General features: G+C 39.3%; 1 protein-coding gene across 1 annotated transcript; it reads left to right on the top strand.

Moving 5' to 3' along the window:
• Positions 1 to 9833: 9833 nt before the first annotated feature.
• On the top strand, positions 9834 to 12959 carry LOC145165322 (raucaffricine-O-beta-D-glucosidase-like). Its single transcript, XM_079084074.1, has 12 exons — positions 9834 to 9990; positions 10165 to 10234; positions 10348 to 10406; positions 10532 to 10607; positions 10705 to 10870; positions 11046 to 11364; positions 11484 to 11602; positions 11673 to 11890; positions 11962 to 11993; positions 12070 to 12172; positions 12282 to 12390; positions 12518 to 12959. The coding sequence occupies exons 1-12, from the start codon at positions 9883 to 9885 to the stop codon at positions 12717 to 12719; spliced, it is 1581 nt and encodes a 526-aa protein (XP_078940200.1). The 5' UTR covers positions 9834 to 9882; the 3' UTR covers positions 12720 to 12959.
• Positions 12960 to 17603: the final 4644 nt, after the last annotated feature.

Genomic DNA, 17603 nt, shown 5'->3' with positions numbered 1-17603 from the left:
AAGGAACGGATTGCAAAATATGTTCATTAAATCCATGAATGCTGCTGGAGCATTGGTTAGTCCAAACGACATAACCAAAAACTCGTAGTGTCCATATCGTGTTCTGAATGCAGTCTTATCGATATCCTGCTCTCTCACCTTCAGCTGATGATATCCTGACCTTAGGTCGATCTTTGAAAAGTAACTTGAGCCTTGTAGTTGATCGAACATGTCATCAATCCTTAGCAATGGATATATATTCTTTATCGTTGCCTTATTCAGCTCTCTGTAATCAATGCACATTCTCATACTCCCGTCTTTCTTTTTCACGAATAACACCGGAGCTCCCCAGGGTGATGAACTAGGTCTTATGAAACCTTTGTCTAATAACTCCTGAAGTTGCATCATCAGCTCCTTCATCTCCGTTGGTGCTAATCGGTAATGTGCTTTTGCTATTGGCGTCGTTCCTGGTAACAAGTCAATACGGAATTCTACTTGTCGATCAGGCGGTAATCCAGGAAGATCTTCGGGAAATACTTCCGGATACTCACACATGATAGGAATGCTCTGCATCTCCTTTTTCTCCTTCTTTGTGTCAATCACGAATGCCAAATATGATGTACATCCTTTGGCCAAACACTTTCTGGCTTTTATTAGAGAAATGATTCCAGAATTTACCCTGCGCTTGTCCCCATACACCATAAATGACTCCTTCCCTGGCGGGTTTACTTTTACTATCTTCTTCCGGCACAATACTTCGGCATCATTAGCGCTAAGCCAATCCATGCCCAGCACGATGTCGAAACCATTTAACTCAATAGGCAATAATTCCTCGAGGAACTTATTCCCATTCAAATAAATTAAGATGTTTTTCATACGATGGCTAACAGGTACAAACTTGCCACTAGCAACTTCGACTAATAAAGCATTATCTAGTCTATCAACAGGCAAAGCTAGTTTTCTACCAAATTCATGCGAAATAAAGGAGTAGTTGGCTCCTGAATCAAATAAAATTTGGGCAAGCAATTCGTTTACGAGAAAGGTACCTGAAGCGACATCGGCTTCTTCTTTAGCAGCTTCCAGTGTCATCTGAAAGGCTCTCGCCTTCGGCTTTGGTGGAATGTTGGGTCTTGCTGCTTCCTTCTTTTTCGGACAATCCCTCGAGATGTGCCCCTCCTCCCCACACCCATGACAAACTTTCTTGGTTAGGGTGCATTCGTTGGCATAGTGCCCTGGCTTTCCACATTTGAAGCATGTGACTTCCCCGTCACATTTCCCATGATGCTTCTTCTTGCATTTGTCGCACCACTTCGCTTCGCCTCCTCCTCCTCTCGAACTAGACTTCGAGAATTTATTTTTCTTGTTGGACCTTGAAGACCCATCAAACTTCCTCTTCTCACCAACCTCTGATCTCTCCAGAACCTTCTCCCTATTCTGAGTCTCAACATTCTTAGCAGCCCAGATGGCGGCTTTCAACGTGGTTGCTTGCTTAACCATTGGACCATAGTCCGCTGGTAATCCGAGGGCAAACTTATTAACCTTTGAGAGTTCTGTTGGAACTAGGTATGGGATAAGCTTCATCTTTTCTGTGAAACTTGCAGCGTATTCAGTAACACTCATTTTTCCCTTCTTCAAATTCTGAAACTCATTATTGATTTCCAGAAGGTCCTGCTCTGAGCAGTATTGCAGTTTCAGTTGTTCCACAAAGTCTTCCCAAGACATTTTGCTCGCTTCTCCCTTGGGCATAGAGTGAGCTAACAGCTTCCACCAACTCAACACGCCAAATTTTAACAAAGGGATCGCAAGAGCAGTCTTCTGCCTGTTGCTGCATTCACAACTTTCAAAAATTGTCTCCATTTCGGAGATCCGGTCCATAACTTGCACCGGCGTCGGGCTTCCGGATAGACATGGTGGCTTGGATGCCATAAAATCCTTGTACTTACACCCACGCCCATCATTTCCTCCATCCTGGTTGACTCACCTAACAATCGGTGGGTTGGCTTGACCAACAGTCCCACTGAAGTTTCCTCCTTCCGACTGCCCTTCACTTAATTCGGGCTGCACAATCGGCATCGAAGGTTCTTCACGATTCTGTTGAAGCAGACGTCTAGTTTCTTCCATCTGACGATCCGACATCGTCTGAATCATCAATTGTACACCAGCCATTGTCATTGGCTCAGGTGCTGCTGCTACAACAGGTGCTTGCTCGATTACAGGTGGTTGATACCTGTTTTCGTTCGCGTTTCCAACTCCGCTTCTTGTTCTTGCCATTCTCGATCTATACACCAAATAAGGTGAATTTAGATCCTCAATTACGATAGAAAATCAAATCATCCTTATCACTCCGAAACGTTTACATGCTAGTTCTAATATCGTAGTCGTACGTTTAGAATCCTAAACACATAAGGTTTCCAGATCCGGTCGGCAACAGACCATAGATCCGAACAAATAACAGCATGTCAGACATAAAGCATTTAGCACATAAAAGTATTTAGGCAAAATTCCTAAAATAAGCTAGTGCTCACACCTCAAAATCATTGCTTAGCATTCTAAGTTTAAGTCTAGAAATCCAACAAATTCCTAGTTCGCTTAAACTAATGCTCTGATACCAACTATGACATCCCCAAAATCACGGCCAGAAAAGACCGATTTTGTTTATGCTTTTAAATAAAATCAGAGTAATCCTTTGATTAAAAGAGTTGCGGAATTTGTTCCCAAAACAAAATATGATAAGAATTTATCAAAGCATTTCATAAAGAAATGTATTTTCATTATATAACAAAAACCTCGGGATGTCATGTTCCGATACAGACCAAAAGCATAAACAATACAAAATAGACCTTACAACAGTTACATATAACTACTGGTCTATAATCCAAAAATATCTTGACAATGTCATCCAACTTATGCTCTCGTGCCACTACCTGTAATACAAAGAAAAACTGAGTGGGTCAGGCTTGGGAGCCTGGTGAGCATATAGGGTTTTCAACCCACAATAAATAATTATATTTAGTTCACCAACCAACAATAACCCGATTACCCGTTCCCATTATCCTCACATTACGTCCCTAAAACACCTATCATCAGGGACCTAGACTAAGGATCAACATCGGGATGGACACTACTGCCAAGGGGGTTCCTCAGCAATAAATGTCCTAAAGGCAACCATGGGGGGATGGAGTACACTTGTGAACACATCGTTCAAAAACACCTACAGGTTGCGAGCCTGCTAGCGTTCCACTGGACTGTCTAGAAAAGTCTGTGGTCGTCATCTATACTCCACTAGATGACTGGATCACCAACAACATCGAGGCCTCTCATCATTTTATTTCATCACGCACCAACTGTCTACCCATGTTCTACCCAACATATTAGTAGATAAAATATATACATTTATATACAGCTAACGCCTGTACAAAATATCCATTCAACAACTAGTTCAAATAAACAAATAATATATAAACACATAGCACGTATTTTATAAAGAATACTTCATATCTATGTGTTAGAAGAAAACGAATATACACTCACATGATAACACGATGATCGGACAACACCTCGTCTCTTATAACAACCGTTTCCGATAAAACCGGTATGCTTTTCTTGAAAACCGGGCTTCTCGTGGGCAGAGTTTCGGCTCGGATACTTTACTTCTCGGGATCCTCGGGCTTCGGGACTTGCTTCGGGTCTCGAGAATGATACCGGGGTTTCGAGGGTATTTCTTGCACGCAAAACGAGGAAATATGGGAGAGAGAGAAGGATTTTGAGCAAAAAAGTTCGGCAGCCTCGGCCTTCTATTTATAGCAGCGAGACCTCGGACTACGCTGGGCGTACCGAGGCCCTACGCTGGCCGTACTTCGGATAACGTGCCACGTGGCGAGCTTCGGATCGGGCGACGTGGCCTCTTCTGGAACGAGGAAAGCAGCTGTACGCGGGGCGTAACTTCTTCCGACGCAGAGCGTACTTCGCTGTCGACATGTACGTTGGGCGTACCTCCTTGTACGCTGGGCGTACCTCGCATCCCTAGGCTCCCTTCGGATAAGCTTTGGTATGCGTGCCTCGAACTTCAAAAATTCATAACTTTCGCATACGAGCTCCGTTTTCGACGTTCTTTATATCCACGCGTAGGTGAGACTATGTTCTACAACTTTCATTTAGACTCTGTCGGCTAATTTTGACTTTATTTTTATTATATTATTTTTAGTAGGCCGGGACAGGAAATCTCCGTTATAAAATCATAACTTCTTCATCCGATGTCCGTTTTCGTCTGTTTTTTTACCGTTGGACTACTAACGATGAGATCTTCGATTATCGTTTATATTATTTTGGCTAAAAGTCACTCGATCTCATATTCGAGTTTCGGGCTGCATACCGCTAAGTCGAAACTTAGAAAAATGATAACTTCCTCATACGAAGTCAGATTTAGACGTTCTTTTTATGCACGCTCTCGGTTTAACGAACTCTACGACTTCTGTTTAGATCACTAAGGCTAAATATCACTCTAATGTAAACTCACTATTTACGTCACGTAGTGTCGTGCCGGTTCTGTCGCGAAACTTCGACAGATCATAACTTCTTCGTTATAACTCGGATTTCGGCATTCTTTATATATTCGGAAACCTTGCGACGACCACCACAACTTCATGTATCGATATCGGGTTTATCTAACATTTTATTTTTAACGCTTAAATTATCCTTAATTCAATTAAATCACAACAATTAGGCATAAATCACATAATACTCAAATAATACATTCTTATTATATCAAAATGAGTTACAAAGGTTAACCTAGACTATTGCATCAACATTAATGCCTAGCCCAGAAACACGGGCGTTACAGAGATAGACCTATTTGTCACGGATAGTCGAGGGTTGTTGACCCGGTGTGGTCGGTTTTGGGTTCCAGTTTCTGGTGGGGCCAGGCAGATTGTGATGGAGGAGGCTCATATGTCTCACGTTTCTATTCATCTGGGGGCTACCAAGATGTACCGGGATTAGAGATTGAGTTGCTGGTGGTCGTGCGTGAAGAGAGATAGCTTGGTACGTCAAGAGGTGCTTGACCTACAGGATGGTCAAAGCCGAGCATAAGAGGCCGCATGGCAAGCTGCAGCCGCTGGAGGTTCCCATGTGGAAATGGGAGCAGATCACCATGGATTTTGTCACCAAGTTTCCGAAGACGGCAAAGGGTTTTGATGCTATATGGGTCAACATGGATCGGTTGACCAAGAGTGCTCACTTTTTGGCTATCCGGGAGAGTTCTTCGGCCGAAAAGTTGGCTGATATGTATGTTCGCAAGATAGTTGTTCTTCATGGGGTTCCAGTCTCCATTGTCTCAGACCGTGATGTTCGGTTCACCTCCCGTTTTTGACAGAAGTTCCACGAGGAACTAGGCACGAGGTTACTTTTCAGCACTGCTTATCATCCGCAGACCGACGGCCAGAGCGAGCGGATGATACAGACCCTTGAGGATATGTTGCGGGTCTGTGTCATTGATTTTGGTGGGAGTTGGGATTCCTACCTACCTCTTGTGGAGTTTTCCTACAACAATAGTTATCACTCCAGCATTGGTGCTCCACCATTTGAGCTCTTATATCGGCGAAGATGTCGTACCCCGGTTTTATTAGGGAGATGTTGGTCACAGGTTTATGGGAAGGACCGAAGTAGTCCTTCAGACCACAGAGCTTATCCATCAGATCAGGTAGAGACTGCAGATATCTTAGAGTCGGCAGAAAATTAATGTCGACCGGCGCCAATCCGAGTTGAATTTTCAGGTCACGATATGGTATTACTGAAGGTATCACCTTGGAAAGGTGTGATACGCTTCAGGAAGAGGGAGAAGTTGGTTCCCCGGTATCTTGGACCTTTTCGGGTGATTTCCAGGGTTGGCAAGGTAGCTTACAGGGTGGATCTACCTGAGGAGCTCAGTCAGATTCACAACACTTTCCATGTTTCGTAGTTGCGAAAATGCGTATTGGATGATGAGACAGTGGTTTCCTTGGATGATATTCAAGTCGATGAGCGCCTGAACTATGTTGAGAGACGAGTAGCTATTTTGGAGAGAAAGATGAAGGTCCTACGCAACAAGGAGATACCTTTGGTAAAGGTACAGTGACAACATCAGAGAGGCTCCGAGTGGACCTGGGAGCTAGAGGCTGAGATGCGGGAGCATTATCCTGAGTTATTCGCCACAACAGACTTTGAGGACGAAATCTAGTTCAAGTGGCGGAGAATTATAACATCCTGATGACGAGGTACTTCTAATTTTAACCCTATAATTTAATTATGTTGCATTTTAGTCCCTAAGTAGAAAAAAGTGTTCATTGGAAGCCCTAGTGGCATTTTTGTAATTTGAGAGGAATGAGAGTACGCCATGCGTACATGCGTACGTTGGGCGTACATCAACGTACGCAGGGCATACTTGCCAGATTTAGAAACCCTAACTTTTTGGGTTTAGCTCATATATAAGCATCCTTATAACCTCATTTCCCCTCACCTCATCAACCTCCATCCCTCTTGAGACGTTTTGTAAACCTAGTTCACTTTGAGAAGCCATTTCTAGCCTAAAAGTGTGTATTTGTGTGCTTAGAAGATGAAGGAAGAAAGCCAAGCTCACCCTGGAAGAGTGAAGCACTTTGGATCTGGGACTTCTTCATCATTTGCAACCTTTCTAAGGTAAAAAGCTTGCAACTTTATCTTTCAATTATATAGATCTAGAAATGGGGGTTTTAGTGATGCTTTTTGGTCCCAAATTGTTATATCTTGAGCATGGAATATTCTTGACGTTTTAAGCTGTCCTTCCAAACCCTTGGAGGGGCCCTAAGTCATAAAAATGAAGTCCCAATGGTTAGTGTTGCTCCATGCAACTTGTAGAAGGTCTTAATGAAATAAGACCTTGTGTTAAGCACTTTTTGGACATGCTAGGTCATAAAGTTGGAGACTTTATGAATTCTAGGAGGATTTTAGCCATGGATTTAAGTTCTGGACGCAAGAGCTTAAGCTATTAGGCTCTTAATGGAGTTTGGGCCTTGCGAGGGTACGCCCCGCGTACTCAGAGTACGCCCTACGTACGAGGTCAACCACCCCGATGGTGGTCAACTGCAAGGCTGCATGTACGCCCAACATACATCGGAGTACGCCTCGTGTACGCACCCTAAGTTGACTCGATCGAGTTGACTCGGTTGGGTTGACTCGGCTGGGTTGAATCAGTTGACCTAGTTGGTTTGAACAGTTGACTTTAACCAAGTTTGAAATTAAGGGTATTTTGGGTATTTTGGCATTTTTATGAGAAATAGGTGTCGGTTAGAGAGCTGAGATTCAGAATCGGGACCTCATCAGCTTCTGTTCAGTTTGTGAGGTGAGTTTTCCTCACTGTACATGTGGGTCGAAGGCACCAAGGTCGGTATTTGGATTTGATATCCTGTTATGCATGATATTGTGCTGTAGTGATCTGTTAGATCGGTATCCTGGTATATAGGATGATGTTATGCTTAGTGATCTGTAGATTTGTCTAACTGTCTGTGAACTGTTTATATGTTTATCTATTATATGTGCACATATTTAGTGGATGGCTGAGGCTTTACTGCTTTTTGCGTAAGCCAACAGGCCAGGGCATACCAACCCTATGGTTGATTGGGCCCGAGGGTATTCCATCCCGAGGATGATAGGACCCATTGTAGATTGGAATCCCAACCGGTGGTTGAGGGGCCCAAGCTGAAGTAGATTCTGGATCTACACCAATCCTTTGATGCTAGCCTCTTAATCTTCAAGCTCCCTTCTCAAAATTCCTCCTCCAAAGCTCAAATCTCTTTAACAATGGAAGCTCACACGATTTTAGGGTTTACTGACTCTCAAGGGCAATAAGGAGGCGGAAGGGAGGACATATGGTCCTTTAAATAGGGTGCAACCCTTAATATTAGGGTTTTCTCTTTTCAGCACCAACTCGTCGAGTCCAGCTGTCGACTCGGCGAGTTGGTCACTTAACTTGCGACCAAAACCCGCTCCGACTCGACGAGTAAACATACCTACTCGTCGAGTACCTTCTTCAATTTACCCTTAAGTCCTTCAAACATACTTCTAAATTTTGGGATGTTACAACTCTCCCCCACTTAAATTAGGCTTCGTCCTCGAAGCCTGCTGCAGTGTACGAATCTGAATATACCTCTTGCACTGCAGACTCCGATTTCCCAATCAACTCAGGTCCTTCCAGACCCTACCACTGTACCCCTTTTAAAATAACTTCTTCTCGTGTGGTATCATTGCCAATACTCACGGCCGACCACCGGCCTTTTCTACTTAATGTCAGGACACATCAATCCAATATCACCCGATAATACTGCCACCTTCCTGACATGAGCACACCTTCGAGACTTGCGAAAATTAGACACCACAATAATCCACTGAGCTCTGCTATAACACTAATCCACCTTTCCTCCGCCCAAAATTGGTGATAACCCGGATAATCTGCAATAGGGAACGAATCCTGTTCCCATCCCGAATCTATTCCCTTTTACAATGACAGGATACTGCATCCTTCAGCTTCTAGCAACTCCCATGAATCAGCCAGCTATATCACATAACCATTCGTACCTAGCCCAATCAGCCTCGGGCTGGAATACTAGGTACGCCTATAACGGGTCCCGTCATCCCAAGGATGGGATACCCTCGCATTTCCACGCATGTTTGGCCCAATCAAACAGTCCGCCAAAAGGCCGCAAGAAACTAGTTCACGCCTAAATGAAACTAATTGCCTCTACAAACTAATTTCTAAAAAATTACTCATACCTGTCTTGGCGCGGGTAAACGGCTAGTATATATATATATATATATATATATATATATATATATATATATATATATATATATATATATATATATATATATATATATATATTGTGTGTGTGTTTGATTCTAGAAAAAGCGTCATGTTTGACAAGTCAATAGGCTGTCTTGGAGTACTTAAAAAAAGAGGCACATGTTTTTATGTTTCATAATTAAAGGATATCATTGTAGGAGCCCTCGACGAATATTTCCATTAGCATATCATAATGTCAGAATTTATTTAGCGGTTAACAACAATTAAATAAAAGATCTGATACTTAATACATGAATCCTTGCACGATATGATACTTAATCCATATGCTCTTCCTATCCTTCCCATCTTTTTCAAACATCAAGAAGTATTATTACTGCACCAACGGGCTACTAGGGAAGAAGGTTACAAAAAATACAAAACAAATCCGATTCCACCTTTTTTCCATATGTTCTACCTATCTTTAATTTATTAAATGCAAATCAAATTCCACCATTGAGTTCCAGGATTAGTTCCCATCTTTTTTTTGCCGATCCAAAAGATATTACTGATCATACTTCCTTGAAAATGATCACTCACTCATGCTTTGAACAATATTTTATGACTTTAATCAACGAATTACTTATTGTTTCATATTACAATCTGAGTTTATTTCATTTAGATTTTTCTTTCAGGTAATAATATAACCTCTTGAACTTGGTGTTGGATAAGGTTATTTACAATCTTAACTGTGGTAGGTAGGGAAATATTCATACTTATTTTATTTTTATTAAAAACTGTTTTAAACATCTTATGAATAATGAAAAGTTTTCATTAAAATCTGAGACAGTGTAAAAGGATATAAAAATGAGATCGAACACGTGCTTCAATCTTCTGGGAACTTATAGATATCTCAAATCAAGTACACGAGATTCAAAAGAAATTATTGTTAATATTGAATTTCGGGTATTGATATTTTAATAATGAATTGAAACATTTTTATAAAATAAATTATTGGAGTTTGAGTAGGATGCAGTTCCAATTTTATCTATAAATAGGATGGCAAATCCAGTATTCCTCTTCACAGCTGAAAGTTAATCTGATCCAAAGATATAATGGCAGCAACTCTGAAGGCAAACAACACTTACATTTTCCCCGATGACATAAGTAGCAGCGATTTCAAATCAGATTTCGTTTGGGGTTCCGCCACTTCTGCTTATCAGGTATATCGTCACATAATATATATTGCTCTATATATTTTTAAAAATAATACGTTGTTTAGACTTTTATAAATGACTCATGTAATTCTATTCTATATCATTCATGGTTTACTTATGGCAATGTGAAATTATAATCTAACAATCGAGTATCATATTCTTGTTTTCACATATTAATAGATCGAAGGCGCTGCATTTGAAGGTGGTAGACAACCAAGCATCTGGGATGCTTTCTGCCTCAAAAATCCTGGTTTGTTTTTTTCTTTTTCAATATGAAGAGTTGAAGACCATGCTGATTTTCATCATGCACAGGAGCTTTCAATAAATGTCATGAAAAATTGTTTTATATTATATATATTGCAGGTGCCATCGACAATGGTGAGAATGGAAACAAGGCTATTAATGCTTATTACAAAACCAAGGTCTTCATCCTCATTAATTATAACCTTAATTAATTAGTGATGTTACTCTAGAATCAAATTACGCCATCAATCTAAACATATTTTCTTAGAATTATATAACTTGGTTCATGATCGTACGTACACAGGAAGATGTGCAAATGATGAAGAAAATGGGTCTAAAAGCCTACCGATTCTCAATTTCATGGAGTAGACTATTGCCAGGTATATCACGAGAATAACGTGAAGAAAAACAAATTACATTCATTTTATTTAAAGTATTTGTACTTAATTTGTTGGTGTTGTATGCGTTCTTACTTAGGTGGAAAAGCTAGCATGGGCATCAACCAGGAAGGTGTTGACTACTACAATAACCTAATCAATGAGCTGATAGAGAATGGAATTACACCATATGCCACTCTCTTTCATTGGGACCTTCCCAATGCCCTAGAGGAAGACTACATGGGATTTTTATCTGAACTAGTTGTGTAAGTAGTAGAGTATAAAATTAGAGATCAATCAATATTAATGTGTGTATAGTTATATTTTGATCATCATAAAGCGCAACCTCAAATTAAGTAATTAAGATAGATCATAGATAGATAGATACTACTGTACATTGACTATCTTAATTGTTGTGTGCATATATATTTTGATAATCAGACTTGATTTTGTGGATTATGCGGAATTTTGCTTCTGGGAATTCGGTGATCGGGTGAAGCATTGGATCACATTGAACGAACCGTATACCTTTGCTGCTATGGGTTATGCTTACGGGACAATGGCACCTGGGCGAGGAGGAGGAGATACCGAAACTCAGCAAGCCGTGCTTGCATCTGGAAATAACCTTGGAATTCGTAATCGTGCAAGAGCTTTCAACAATAAAGAGGCTGGGAATCCTGCCACTGAGCCCTATACTGTAGCACACAACTTACTCCTTTGTCACGCTAATACTGTCAGATTATACAGAGACAGATTCAAGGTAACTAACTACGTAATCGGTGATATGCCTGCCAATGATGCAAGAATTAACATTATTATGCACAAGTATATCTAGATCGAGCTTTAATTAACTAAGTGCGGACTCGATCAACCTTGCAGGAAAGCCAAGGGGGTGTGATCGGAATTACGTTAAACACACAGTTTTACGAGCCACTTGATCCAACCAGTCAGGATGACAAGGATGCAGCCAACAGAGGCATAGACTTTATTTTCGGATGGTGAGTCTATCTATGAACTTCATGAGAATCTATGTGTACGTACGTATATTAATTGATCAAATTTTTGCAGGTTCATGAACCCAATATTTAATGGCAAGTACCCGCAAAGTATGATAGATAATGTTACAGATGGCCGTTTGCCTGAATTCACAGATAAGCAAGTCGAGTTATTGACTGGATCTTTCGATTTTCTTGGGTTGAACTACTATACTGCTCAATACGCCACCACTGCAGCACCAACTGATGTCGTCTCCTACTTGACAGATAGCAAGGTCCATCAACAGCCAGGTATATATATATTTGCTTAATTAAGTGACTGGAAATAGATATAAGTCTTGATATATGCTTTGTTTTTTCAGATGATCTTAATGGGGTACCTATCGGACCACAGGTATACTTCCTTTTGATATTAGATTCAGTGTTTTTAATTTGTTTCATAATTTAAGTTACTTGACCAATGTGCGTAGGGAGGTGTTTATTGGTTTTATTCGTATCCGCTTGGCTTATACAAATCGCTTATGCAAATCAAATCTGAGTATGGAGATCCAACGATATATATAACTGAGAATGGTAATCAATTTAGATTTTCTTTTCACCTGCTTATACATATAATTGTCAGTTTATTTCATCATAAATTATTGAAAACATTATTACGAGGTCAATGGGACTATTTCTGTAGGCTGGCCTGATGCAAATAATAACGATCTCAAACTTGAAGAAGCTCGTGTTGATGAGAAACGTGTTAATTATTACAATACACATCTTCAAAGCCTCAATGATGCAATTAGGTAAAGTTATATTATATACCACATATATACTCAATTATGTATTATGCCTCAATAGACATTGTGTTGCATGATCCTAACTCCCTGAACTTCACCTCCATTCTAATCAAACCTCGTTACACTGTTGTAGAGATGGCAGTAAAGTTTTGGGGTACTTCGCTTGGTCATTGATGGATAATTTTGAGTGGGCCTCAGGATATTCGGTTCGTTTTGGTCTATTTTATATAGATTACGCTCATGGGAAATACACCAGGTACCCAAAGACGTCTGCAATATGGTTCATGAGATTTCTTAATGCCAAGAAAGCAATTGAAACCAACAAAGCTACATAAAGGTGATCCAAAGTGTTGCTTGAAGTTAAACCCAAAGGACGAGTCGACAATGAGAAGGAAATATAAGAATGTTATGTTGTTTTCTTTTATAATAAGTACTCTTGTACTAAGTCATGTTGTTTTCTTTTACAATAAGTAGTCTTGAACTAAATAAGTCCGTGGGATTGGAAACGTCTATTTTTCCTCTTTATTTTAATTGGATATATGAATGTTATTTGTTACCAGAACAATGTTATTTTACTATGTTGTGAACGTTGACATCATAGTCGGTATATAAGCGTGTATGTAGGCATTACATTTTGAAAATTGTTGTGGGCTTCGAATTAAGACAACTTAAGCATCAAGATAGCTCTATAAATCATATCGGTCCATCCACATAAAGTAATTCAACTATTTCAATTTTAGACATAGTTTCACATGCAAATAATCTGAACACGATAACATTGACGCGTCACTCTCAACCCACAGAAAAATACATGATTTTTTTTAAAACCGGTATATACTTCATTTAATATTCATTCAATGTTTTTTTACTTTCATATTTTTGTTATATATCAGGACAACATATGACACTCGCAAATTAATATTATAGGCATAAAATGATGGTCTAGAGTATTTCACAATCCAAGCAACCCGATGGTTCACAAACTGTTCGGGTCACATATGACATCCCCATTTTCACGGCCAGAAAAGACCGATTTTGTTTATGCTTTATAAAAATCAGAGTACCTCTTTTAATAAAAATGTTGCGGAATTTGTTCCCAGAAAACATGATAAATACGTTATCAAAGCATTTCAGAAATGTATTTTTATCCATTTTAAAACATTTGGGATGTCATCGTCAATACAGAAACATAAACATAAACCGAACTTACATTCATTATCACTAGTGATCTATATCTCTTTTAAATCTCTCAGTGTAAAGTGGCTTCATACACCTGTGATACAAATAAGCTTGAGTGGGTCAGGTTGGGAAACCTGGTGAGTACATAGGGTTTTCAACCCACAATAATATAATTATTATGTTTAAACAACAAACAATCAACCCAATTACCCTTCCCCATTATCTTCTTTATTCTACCCTAAGAATCAACTATTCCTCGTTCATTTATTCCTAAGGATTATCCTAAGGAATCGGCACGAAATCCATCGTTGCCAGAGTCTACTCATTTGGCACTACGTCGCATAGTCGCCAGGTTTTAGGCACTAAGTCTCATAGTCGTCAGGGTTTATACAACAGGCACTACGTCGCATAGTCACCAGGGTTTAGGCACTACGTCTCATAGTCGCCAGGGTTTGTTTATCGACATTATCGTTTCCGAGAATCCACTCGCAATACATGTCAATGGGTTTTTAGAGTACATCTGGTGAATACACAGTTCAAAACACCTACAGGTTGCGAGCCTGCTAGTGTCCACTGGACTGTCTAGAATAGTCCGTGGTTGTCATCCATACTCTGCTGAATGACGGGGCCAACACATGGGTAAAAGGCTTCTCTCATGGTTTACCTCTCACCCTTATCTCATGGTCTATATCACTTCTCATCATTATATTTTTGTCACACAACAACTATTTCATCTACCCATGTTTTACCCAACACATTTGGTAGATATAAAATACATATACAGTTTAAATCATTTAAAACATGTATAAAAATCTTTCACCCAGCACAGACGGCAAGTATACAGACAATATGCACACATAGCACGCAATTTATATTAAATACTTCATATATATGTGTAAGATAAAAGGGACTATGCACTCACCTAATTAGGTGGTGACTCGGCACTTGAACAACGCTTCGTTATCTCAAAATAATTTTTCCCTCGACAAAACCTAGTATCAATACCACTAGGGTTTAGTCTAACGTTAACTGCGACTAATTAATAGTCTAGCTATTATTATTATTATATAAGCGTTAAACGACACTCTATATAACTCATAATAATAGTCCAAATAATTATTTTAAGGACCTAATAACATTATTATAATTATTTAAAAGTTATATTAAAAATTGCGTAGGCGTAGCTCACTTACATCGGGTTTTCTTAAAAACCGGGCTTTGCTCGGAGCAGCGTTTCCGAACCGAAAGACCCTTTTTTCTCGGGACTCTGGGAGCCTCGGGGCTTCCTTCGGGTGCTAGCGGGTTAACCTAGACTTTAGGGGGGGGGGGGTTTTGGGGGTAGTGAGAGAAAGTAGAGAGAGAAAGTAGAAGTGAATTGGTGAGAAAAATGGCTGACCCTCGCAACCCTTTTATACCCGCGAGGCTGCTGGCTACGCACTGCGCTCCTCGGATCTACGCTGGGCGTTCCTCGGATGCGGGGCGCTCTTGATCTACGCTGCGCGCTCGTATGAAGACGTGTCCGAGCCTCCCTGGTGCGACGTGGACCTTCCGCAGCCAAGTAAATCCGAACGCGTGGCGTTCCTTCTTGTACGTGCTGCGTAGCGAGCCAGCTGTCACCCATCCGAAGCGAGTCCGTGCTCAGCAAGCGGCGGCCCAGATCGAGCCACGTCATCAACAAGCTTCGCAAATTCGAGTCTAAATTTTAAAAATTCGTATCTTTCGCATACGAGCTCCGTTTTCGACGTTCTTTATATCGACGCGTAGGCGGGACCGTACTATATAACTTTCGTTTAGACTCCGTCGGCTAATTTTGAATTTATTTTAAATTTATATTTTTAACAGGCCGAGACAGGATTGGTCCGTTAAAAATTCATAACTTCTTCATCCGACGTCCGTTTTCGTCTGTCTTTTTATCGTTACGCTACTATTAACGAGATCTTCATTTCTCATTTAGGTTGTGTCGGCTAAAAACCGCTCGATCTAATATTCGAACTTCGGGCTGTACACTGCTAAGCCAAAACTTCGAAAAATCATAACTTCCTCATACGAAGTCATATTTGGGCGTTCTTTTTATAGAAGCTCTCGGTTTAACGTTTTCTACGACTTTCGTTTAGATCGCTAAGGCTAAAAGTCGCTCTATCGTAAATTCACTATTTACATCTCCCGGTGCCGTGCCGGTTTTGCCGTAAAACTTCGGCGGGTCATAACTTCTTCGTTATAACTCGGATTTCGGCGTTCTTTATATGTACTGAAACCTTGAGACATATTCTACAACTTGGTTAAGATTATTTATTCTAAATAATCTTTTGTTGAAAAGTCGTTTTCGACCCTTATTATCTCTAAATTGACTAGCCCGGATCTACGGGCGTTACATCACACCAGTCCCAACCTTGAACCGGTCTCCAATGACTATTTTTTGAGGCTAGACCGATAAAAGAAACTTTAACTCAAACCTAAAGAAGCAAAAATGTCACTAAACATAGCCAAAAATAATTTAGTCCAAAAAATTGAATTTGGTATGTTCTCTGCTCTCCTTCCCTTTTTATACACTTCTACCCTTCCATCTTTGCTTCAATGGGTAAGCTTCATTTATTTTCTGATGATTTTATTTATCACTTTAGCCACCCCAACTCCCCTACTATCTTTTTTAATTTCTATCACAGATATTTCAGTTTCAAAAAAGAGGTCACTTAGGGGGGAATTGTTGAAGAGGTCATCAAATTCTTGAAGCTTGACAAATGAAAGGAAAGTTGAAGAGGTCACTTAGGGGGAAATTGTTGAAACATAAAAGTGACCCTCTTAAACTTGAAAAATCCGAAGCCATCTCCAAACCGCAGTCAAGATCCCCACCGCAATCTAGAACCGCATCCGCAGTCAACGTCATCAATCTTAGTTTTTAGTTTTATCTATTATCTTATGTCTTTACATTTCTTTACCCAATGTGCCTTGCATGGCCACCTTAGACAGATTTAAGTTTGTAATCTTCGAGACTCTATAAATAGAGCTCTCTTATTCTGAATGAAAACACCCTCTCGATTATCTCTATCTTGAATATCGTATTCTATTTATTCTCTTACTTTCTCATCTCAAAAGATCCTCGGAACTTAAACTGATATATTAAGATCGTAATTTCTCTCTTCGGAGCAAGTCAGTCTTGACTTAATCACTCTAAGTCTGATCTCATTTACTAACTTGGTTTGATTGCAATCCTTGTTAAGAATCAGCTTAAGTGTATACTTGATATAATACTTGTCGTCATTTATATTTCCTTACATTTCCGCACCTAATTATCTAACTATCTAAATCTAACTTATTATTATTGATGAGCTTTATGATCCACTGAGTTAAACTTCATTCTGCATTATTACTTGTTCTAACGTTTGTTCAAGTGTGTTACTCAAGTTTTTCTCTCAACATTACGTATTTAATCACATGTGATTATATGTATTTAATCACATATGATTGATGTAGAAAAAAAATATATTTTCACGTTCTTGATTCAATAATTGTTCTCATGTATATAATCACATATGATTAAATGTATCTAATCACATAGGATTTATATGGACAAAATTTACTTTCGAGTTTTAGATTCAATAATTTTCACACGTATTTAATCACATGCGATTATAAATATCTAATCATATGTGATTTATATGGACAAAATTGAATCGATCTTGTCTATATAAATCATATGTGATTAAATACATATAACAACATATTATTATTGAGTCGAGAACACAAAAATGAATATTGTCCACATAAATCATATATGATTAGATATATATATATATATATATATATATATATATATATATATATATATATATATATATATATATATATATATATATAATCATATTTGATTATATCTATTTAATCACATATGATTAATGTGGTAAAAGAACAACTATTGAATCATGAATACAAAAATAAATCATGTCTACATAAATCATACGTGATTAGATACATATAAGCACATGTGTATTTAGTCACATGTGATTAAATACATATAATCACATGTGATTTATGTGGACAAG

Source organism: Lactuca virosa, chromosome 1, assembly GCF_052849685.1.
Source record: "Lactuca virosa cultivar CGN04683 chromosome 1, Lactuca_virosa_CGN04683_v6, whole genome shotgun sequence".
NCBI classification, from domain to species: domain Eukaryota; kingdom Viridiplantae; phylum Streptophyta; class Magnoliopsida; order Asterales; family Asteraceae; genus Lactuca; species Lactuca virosa.
Note: the sequence above shows the minus strand (reverse complement) of the source record. Positions and strands in the feature narration are given on the sequence as shown.

Coding starts and splice junctions, on each gene's coding strand:
- LOC145165322 (XM_079084074.1), top strand. CDS start 9,883: ATGGCAGCAACTCTGAAGGCAAACAACACTTACATTTTCCCCGATGAC. Junction 11,891..11,961: donor CAAGGTCCATCAACAGCCAG/GTATATATATAT, acceptor TTGTTTTTTCAG/ATGATCTTAATGGGGTACCT. Junction 12,173..12,281: donor GATATATATAACTGAGAATG/GTAATCAATTTA, acceptor CTATTTCTGTAG/GCTGGCCTGATGCAAATAAT.